The sequence below is a fragment of the Quercus suber genome, unplaced genomic scaffold (assembly GCF_002906115.3).
Source record: "Quercus suber isolate HL8 unplaced genomic scaffold, Cork oak 2.0 scaffold_239, whole genome shotgun sequence".
Lineage (NCBI taxonomy): Eukaryota > Viridiplantae > Streptophyta > Magnoliopsida > Fagales > Fagaceae > Quercus > Quercus suber.
In genome coordinates this window covers 359267-368746 of record NW_027069696.1, presented here as the reverse complement: position 1 = coordinate 368746, position 9480 = coordinate 359267, and the positions used below count along the sequence as shown (strand labels likewise).

The 9480-nt window shown below is 42.5% G+C and overlaps 1 protein-coding gene across 1 annotated transcript; it reads left to right on the top strand.

Annotated features, from left to right (window-relative positions):
• The first annotated feature begins 2177 nt into the window (after positions 1 to 2177).
• On the top strand, positions 2178 to 3974 carry LOC136070517 (uncharacterized). Its single transcript, XM_065780539.1, has one exon. The coding sequence runs from the start codon at positions 2178 to 2180 to the stop codon at positions 3972 to 3974; it is 1797 nt and encodes a 598-aa protein (XP_065636611.1).
• The last annotated feature ends 5506 nt before the right edge of the window (positions 3975 to 9480 follow it).

Here is a 9480-nt window from a genome sequence, read left to right as displayed (position 1 = left end):
TAACATCTTTGCTTTCCTCTTGAATTACCAAAGAAAATGCCTTATCAATGGAAGGACTAGGCTCCATCATGAGAATCTGTGTTCGAACTTGAGAATAAGAATCATTCAAGCCATTTAAGAATTGCATAAGTGAGTCTTGATGCTGAAGCGCTGTGATTTTGTCATTTACACCACAAGTGCATTTACCACAGGAGCAGCACGGTAAGGGCCTGAAATTCAATAGTTGATCCCAAGCAGCTTGAAGATCAGTGAAGAATCCTGTAATTATGGCTGTACCTTGCATCATAGTTGAAATTTGCTTCTGAAGTTGAGAGATTCTTGGTCCATTGGCTTGGGAGAAACGTTTCTTGAGAGTGTTCCATACCTCAAATGCAGTGTCTCTGTAAATTACACTAGCAGTGAGGTGAGGAGAAACTAAATTCAAGATCCATGAAGAGATCATTGAATTGCATTTGGACCAAGCTTTCTTCTCTAATGGTTGTCTGCCATCGAAGCATTGATGGAACCATCAACAAATCCGAGTTTGCTTTTGGCATCCAAAGCCATTATCATTGCTCTGGACCACATAGGATAATTGTCCTCAGTCAATGATTGAGTAACCAAAATCGCACCTGGTGTTTCACCATGGTGCAAGAAAAATGGACTTCTTGGATCTTCCATTGGAGTCAGCTCTCCCTGAGAAGCATTTTGAGTATTCGATGCCATTGAAGTAGGCTCGTGCTCTGATACCATATTACAAAACAGAGATGAAGAAAGCCAAGAATCTGTGAATGTAAGAGAGAGTGTTTGAGAGAGAAGATTAGAAACTTTCTCTTGATATTGTAATAATAATGAACCTATACACAATCTAGGAATATATACATCTCTGTATCTAAAGCTCAAAACAGAATGTAACAAACAAAACAGAAGATAAGGGAAGCAGTTATAACACGTGGGAAGGTTAGTTACAGCACGTGAGATACAATTTGAATAAAATTAATAGCTAAACTACATGCCGTTTATCAACTAATCTAATTTACACTTGCAGCTTGTTTATGTCGTTTAGTTCTATTTGTTCTGTGTTGCTTAGTTCTTCTTTTCTTCCTTCTTGTTCTGTGATCCTTTCTTCTTTACTCCTTTCTGCTTCACTGCTAACTGATATATTCAAATTAATAGAATTTTATTGCTTAGAAATTTTATTCAAAAATAGAATTTAATGTGTGTTTATATATAAAAATGACTAAAAAATATGACACTTGAATTCTTCTTTTCATTACTTATTTCAAGTTTAAAATTAAAAGTAAAAAAAAAATCCATAAATAAATATGTGAAATTTAAGAAAGGTATGGTTATTTAATCAAAATTACTTAATGATGATGCTATAAAATACTACCTTAAAAATTGTCCATATGGCCCGTCTACACAAAGAAAAAGAAAGAAGTATGGGCATAGCCAAGTTGCCTCGTCCGTCCTTTGGGACGGACGAACAAGGTCTCGTCCGTCCCCAAAGGATGGACGAGGCAAGCATGGCTGTGCTAAGGCACGTCCACCCCTTGTTAGGGATGGACGAGCCAAGCATTCATGACTTAACCAACAAACCAAACCCTCCATTGCTCATAATGAGGCACCGGTTCGGACGAAGTAACTTCCACGGAAGTTATGGAAGTTACCTCTGATTTTGGTGAACTCCTCAACAATAGGAACGGTTATCAGAGCAAATAACCGTTCCATACACTATATAAACCCGATTCTGCGTAGAGGTAAGGGGATTCTGACCTTTTTCTTTTGAGAAGAGAAGAGAAAACACTTAGAAATTTTTTCCTCTCTATTCCAATCCACTAACTTCATCATCGGAGGACCATAGGCCGGCCTCCACCGGTCTTTTCTCTGATTGAATTTGGTTTTACAGGATTAAGCTCTCAAGATTGTCAAAGTCCGAAGATTTTCAACCCACTGATTTTCCAGAATTATCAGTTGGCGCCGTCTGTGGGAACCTGTATTTGTTGCTCTTGAACTTTTTTAGTTTTGCGATTTCTTTCCCTCGTGAAAGGGTTGGAATGGTTCGGACTAGATCAAGGGCAACTAGCCCAGGCCCTCAACAGAGTAGAGACGCATCGAGTAATCCTTATCGCGATCGCCAATCTGCACCGGACATGCAGGCCCCGTCCGTCCAACATATGCACTCTATGGCAGCTGCGATGGCGGAGTTAACTCGCCAGAATCAGGACCTACGGAGAGAGGTTAATTTAAGAAGGCAGACGCATCAAGAGCATGAAGAAGAAGGACAAACTCAGAGTCAAGAGGGCAGAGAGAACTTTCAGCATGGGAGTCAGTCAAGGGATACCACTTCGCGAAGGGCATCTGACTTGAAGAAAGAGATGGATCAAATGAAGAAGGCCATGGACGAAATAAAGGAGAATCTGAGGAGGGCGAACCCAGTAGAAGATTTAGTTCATAGAACTGACTCTCCCTTTACGGCTTCCATCAATGGTCATCCCCTACCATCGAAGTTTAAAATGCCTTCTTTAGATTCATACGATGGGAATCGAGATCCTTTTGATCATATTGCCACCTTCAAGACCACTATGCATCTTCAAGGAGTTCCAGATGAAATAATGTGTAGAACCTTCCCTACCACTCTCAAGGGTCCGGCTAGAGTATGGTTCAACAAATTACCCCCAAATTCAGTAAGTTCTTTTGGAGAATTAAGTAAGTTGTTTGTTAATAATTTCATAGGGGGTCAGCGTCATAGACGATCTACTTCCAGTATGTTAACGATAGAACAGGGAGAAAATGAAAGCTTGCGTTCCTTCATCACACGTTTCAATAGGGAGGCCCTGACCATGGACGAGGTAGATGATAAGCTACTGTTGGCAGCTTTTCATAATGGGGTCAATTCTGACTTTTTTATACATAAACTTTATGAGAAGGAACCTCAGTCCATGGCTGAACTCGTCCATTCAGCCCAGAACTTCATGAATGCAGAAGATGCGATTATAGCCAAGAAGAGGAAGAGGGCTGAAAGAATGGAAACAAATCCTGCTCGTCATTCTGAACAGGGTCCTTGTCCAAAAAAGGGACGAACGGAGGATAAGAAAGACCGAGAGAAAAGGGCAAGTCCGTCAGCAAGGAATCAACAATACACACATTTGAACGTTCCACTCGAACAAGTTCTCATGCAAATCAAAGACGAGCCTTCCTTAAAGTGGCCGGAGAAGATGAAGGGAGATCCCAATAAGCGCAATAGAAATAAGTATTGTCGCTTCCATAGAGATCACGGGCACGACACAGACGAGTGTTTCGATCTGAAGCAGCAGATTGAGAATCTCATCAGACAAGGAAAGCTGAAAAATTTCCTTGGACGAGATCACAAAGACGAGAAATTGAAAGCCAAGGTAGAAGAATTGTCACGGCCACCGCTCGGAGAAATAAGAATCATTCTGGGTGGAAGTACTACAGGACAGTCGTCTAAGTCAAAGAAAGCATATTTGAAAGCAGTACAGAGCGTTCAGCTCTCTGGACGATCACCGAGTGCAGGGACTACGGACGAGCAGGCGATCACTTTCACGGACGAGGATGCAGAGAGAGTCCATCACCCTCATGACGATGTTATTGTCATCACTCTCTTTATTGCAGACTACAAGACTAGAAGGGTGTTGGTAGATAATGGAAGTTCTGCTGATATCTTGTATTATCCAGCCTTTCAGCAGATGAGGTTAGGACGAAACTTGCTCCGTCCAGTGAGCTCCCCCCTGGTAGGTTTTGGTGGAATGAAGGTGCAACCTGTGGGTAGTATCTCATTACCAGTGACAGTGGGGGCATATTTGCAGCAAGTTACCAAGGAGGTGAACTTCCTCGTAGTTGATTGTTCGTCTTCTTACAATGCAATAATTGGGAGGCCAACCTTAAATAGCTGGAAGGCGGTTACATCTACTTACCACTTGTCAGTCAAGTTCCCAACGGAACATGGGGTGGGCCAAGTACAGGGAGACTAATTAGCAGCAAGAGAGTGTTACCTAGCCATGTTGGCTGTGGACGAGCAAGTTCAAACAATGAATATCGAAGAAAAGAAAGTTGTGGCAGAACCCATTGAAGTGTTGGAAGATATTCCTTTAGATGATGATAACCCTGAAAGGTGTACCAGGGTTGGAGCGGATCTGGAAGCGAAGATCAAGAAAAATCTCATTTGTTTTTTGAAAAGAAACAGAGATGTGTTTGCATGGAGTCACGAAGACATGCCGAGTATAGATCCTAGTGTCATTACCCACCGTCTGAGTGTGTGCCCTTCCTCCAAACCAGTGCGACAAAAGAAGAGAGTGTTTGCCCCGGAGAGAGACAATGCTGTTAAGGAGGAAGTTCAGAAGTTGATTGCGGCGAAGTTTATTCGAGAGGTATACTATCCTGATTGGTTAGCCAATGTGGTCATGGTCAAGAAGGCGAACGGCAAATGGAGAATGTGCGTTGATTTCACTGACTTGAATAAGGCTTGTCCTAAGGACAGTTACCCATTACCGCGTATTGATCAATTGGTAGATTCTACCGCAAGCCACAAGTTGCTAAGTTTCCTTGATGCTTTCTCTGGTTACAATCAAATTAGGATGGATGAAGTGGACCAAGAGAAGACGTCCTTTATCATTAGTCAGGGACTGTTTTGTTATGAAGTAATGCCTTTCGGTTTAAAGAATGCCGGGGTGACATACCAACGTCTGGTCAATCACATGTTTCGTCCATAGATCGGGAGAAATATGGAAGTATATATAGATGATATGTTGGTAAAAACTCAAGATGAGGAGAGGCATTTGGTCGATTTGCAAGAAACATTTGACACACTGAGGCAGTATCATATGAAGTTGAACCCTAGCAAGTGTGCTTTTGGAGTATCATCAGGGAAGTTCTTAGGATTTATGGTTTCCTACAGAGGAATCGAAGCAAACCCTGACAAAATTCAAGCAATATTGGATATGAAGCCTCCGAGCAATGTTAAAGAAGTTCAGTCCCTCACCGGACGAGTTGCCGCCCTCAACAGGTTTGTTTCTAAAGCTACTGACAAATGTTTGCCATTTTTTAAGGTTCTTAAAAAAGCATTTGAATGGACCGATGAGTGTCAGAAAGTTTTTAAAGATTTGAAGATATATCTCACCAAAGCCCCATTATTGAGCCCGTCTGTGCCCGGAGAAGAGTTGTAGTTATATTTGGCAGTCACTCCACACGCTGTGAGTTCAGCACTGGTGAGGGAAGAGAGCAAGGTGCAGAGACCTGTGTACTATACTAGCAAAGCATTGAGGGGAGCAGAAGGACGGTACCCGTTAATGGAGAAATTGGCTTTTACGTTGATAACGGCTTCCAGAAAACTAAGGCATTATTTTCAAGCTCATATTATTAACATCATGACAGATCACCCGCTAAAGAAGGCCATGAACAAGTTAGAGGCTGCAGGACGTTTAGTTCAATGGGCCGTCGAGCTAAGTGAGTTTGACATAAAATACCAGCCAAGGCATGCCATAAAAGCCCAAGCTCTGGCAGATTTCATTGCTGAATTTACCTTAGGTCGTGATGATGAAGGTGAAATGGAAAACAGCAATGGATCGTCCATGTGGATGGCTCGTCTACGCTGCACGCAGGCGGGATAGGTGTGATTTTGCAATCTCCAGAGGGGGACAAATTAAAACACAGAGTTCGTTTGCAGTACCAGACAACTAACAATGAAGTCGAGTACGAAGCTCTTCTTAAAGGACTGGAATTGGCTAAATCTGTAGAAGCGAAGTCACTCCTCGTCTTGGGAGATTCTCAGTTGATTATAGGCCAGGTGAATGGAATGTTTGAAGCTAAAGAAGAACGAATGAGGAAGTATCTGAACAGAGTGACGCACCTTGTAAAGAAGTTTGAAGAAGTTAGCTTCGTTCAAATCCCAAGGGAGGAGAACATAGAAGCTGATGCCTTGGCAAAAGAAGCCTCGTCGAGCGAAGCCATAGATAAATTTGATGAAACCCAATATATTCCGAGTATAGACATCCCAGAAGTACAACAGGTGGAAAGTAGAATGAATTGGATGGTTCCAATTGTGTCGTACTTGAAAGACGGACGACTCCCGGAAGAAAAGGACGAAGCTAGAAAACTGAGGGCAAGGGCGGCCAGGTATGTTCTTATGGACGAGGTTCTCTACCGGAGAGGTTTTTCCCAGCCTTATCTCAGATGTTTGGCCCTAGACGAAGCAAACTACATATTGAGAGAAATTCATGAGGGGGCATGTGGCAATCATTCAGGCGCCAGATCGCTCGTCCACAAAGTCGTCCGTGCGGGATATTATTGGCCGAATATGCAAGCTGACGCTAAAGCATACGTCAAAGTCTGCGATCAATGCCAAAGGTTTAGCAATGTCCCCAGGCAACCATCAGAGTATTTAACTCCAATGACGGCCCCGTGACCTTTTGCGCAATGGGGACTGGACATTCTAGGTCCATTTCCACTGGGTATAAGGCAAATGAAATTTCTTGTGGTTGGTATTGATTATTTTACCAAGTGGGTAGAAGCAGAACCTTTGGCCAACATCACACAGCAGAATGTCAAGAACTTTGTGTGGAAAAATATTGTGTGCAGATTTGGAGTACCTAGGGTGCTGGTATCGGACAACGGACGGCAATTTGACAATGCAATTTTCAGAGATTTTTGCATACACTTTGGAATTCAAAATCACTACTTCTCACCAGCCTACCCGCAAGCTAATGGCCAGGCAGAAGTTGCAAACCGATCCTTGTTGAAAATAATCAAGACTCGGCTTGAGGGGGCTAAGGGAGTATGGCCAGATGAGCTTCCAGGCGTTCTGTGGGCATATAGAACGACAGTGAGAACTCCTACAGGAGAAACTCCTTTCAAGCTAGCATATGGAACTGAAGCAGTTATACCCGCGGAAGTGCACGTGGCCAATCATAGGGTGACGACCTACCAAGACGAAGCTAATGAGGAACAACTACGTCTGAACCTCGATTTGATAGACGAGGTAAGGATGGACGCTGAGCAAAGGATGGCAAGGTATAAGAATCTTATGGCTAGGCGGTATGATGCAATGGTAAAGCCAAGGCGATTCAACATAGGAGACCTCGTCCTAAAAAGGGTTTCCTTAGCAACAAAGAACCCAGCTCATGTGAAGTTGGGACCAAATTGGGAAGGCCCCTACAGAGTCATCAACTGCAAAAGGCAAGGATCCTATTACTTAGAAGCCTTCGATGGGAGGAAGTTGGAGCATCCTTGGAATGTGGAGCACTTGAGGAAGTATTATTAGTAGAATAACAGCCTGGACGAGCTCAGCAATTGAAAGCTTTATTATTATGTTATGTTAAATTTGTGGACGACGTTATAGTTTATGTTTAAATAAAGGCATTGGCCTCTAAGGTGCCTGCCTCGTTTTTGAACAATGTTTGTGATATGAATGGTATTTGTTGAATGTACATAATGTTGTGTAATTCACTGATTCCCATACTACATTCGTTTGAAGTTTACCCTTAAAAAGTTAACAAAAAAAAAAAATGGAGGCAATTCTTTGAATGCAGGGATACAATGACAAGCTTTCCTAAGGGAAAAGCATCAAGGCATTCTCGTCCAAATCAGAGGATGAAGCAAAGCCTTAAATCCCAAGCATACTCGTCCATACCACGGACGAGGTAAAGCACAATACGTCTAATACGTGGGCAAAAATGCATAGACGAGTGCATATTAAGCCATGGACGAGATAAGCGTATGGCTATATTCTAATCCTATTAAGGCTTTTGTTAAAACAATCCAGACTATGGACGAGTATAATGAAAGCCTTAAAACTTCAAAGTATAAAAATTAGGCTTTTGTTAAAACAATCCAGGCTATGGACGAGTACAATGAAAGCCTTAAAACTTATAAAAATTAGCCAAGTCCATGAACAAGGCAGGCTGGTTCTTATCATTTTTTAACAGGTCCTTAGACCAGTGATGTTGGTTGTTACCATTTCACATGGATGAACTACATTTGAAATTCTAATGAAAATGGTAGACAAATATATATAAAAGGTGGACGAAGTCAAGCAAGCAAAATAAATAAAACTCGTCCATACATATGCCACGAGAATAATGTTGAGTCAAGAGTGTATATCTAACCTTAAAAAAAATCCTTGCAAAATAAACTTGGATAATTTTTTAAAACCTCGTCCTAAAACCACGGACGAGGCAAATGTATTAAAATTACATAAAGGTCACAAAGTGGACCAAATAGAAATACGTTAAAAAAAAAAAAAAAAAATCTCTCTTTCAAGTGGAGGGAGAAACATTGGGGGCGTCCTGAGGGGGCAAGGTTGTAGCGTCGTCTTCAACATTGATGTCATCAGAGCCAGTCTGGACGAGAGAACTAGTAGCCACAGCGTTCAGGTTAAGGAGAATAGAACTGAAGTCGATGTCAGGGAACCTTTCCACAGCTTCACTTCTAAAATCCTCAAACCCTGCTGCGTAATTAGTGTCCAAGACTTCAGTGTACTGTTTGGACGATTTAAACTCAGCCACTGCATCTTCCTTCGCATTGGAAAGAAGGGCACCATATTCATCATTCTTCTTCTGCAGGGCCTCAAGACGAGCATCCTTCTCTGCAGCACTGGTTCGCAGCTCCTCAACCAATGTCTACAACTCCTTAACCTCGTCTGTGGTCTTGGCAGCCACTTCAGCCCATTGCCTCGCCTCAGTCTTCAGCTCCTGGACCCTCGTCTGTAGTAGGATCCTTGTCTTGTCCAACCCCGTTGCCTGCCTAGACGCAGCTATAAACTTTGACATGCCCTGTAAAAAAGAAACAAGTTTAAAAAAAAAAAAAAAAAAGAAAAGAAGAAGAGACGAGGAAGGAAAATGTATCATAGCTCAAGACGAGATAAGAGTATTACCTTAAAGAGATCATGAACACCAGAATGTTCAAAATCTTTAAGGGACATATCATAGCAAGCATTTATGTCTTCGTCCGTCACAGCCTTCTTAAAGCGTTCCCAGGCCAAGTCCTCATTCTCAATGATATTGGAGGGGGCCGTTTTGGAAGGCTGAGACGGGGTTGACACAGTCCTGGATGGAGTGGCCTGGGACGGAGTGGTCTCGATTGGAGTGGACGAGTCCACATCAACTACCTGTACTGGCTGTTGAGACGAGGGAGGTTTGATCACTTGAGTCGAGCTGGGCTTGGCTTTTTTGCCTCGATGACTGGGGAGATTTCCCAAGTCCAAGTTCCTTGACAAAGTTTTCCTCTTCTCCCCAGTCGTAGGACGAGTTTGAAGATCGCCCTCAGGACGATCCCCCTCAGTAGCCACATCTTTTCCCTTGTTTCCCTTCATTGTTGCCATTCCTTTTTTTTTAAAAAAAAAAAAAAGGAAAGAAGATAAAAACACCTTTAGAATTAAAACAAAACAAACAAAGTACAAGGACGATAAAGACTTAAAACTTACTTCTCCTTACTGTGACCTCGTGTGCAATAGCTTCGTCGGATGGATTAGGACCCAAACCCCAC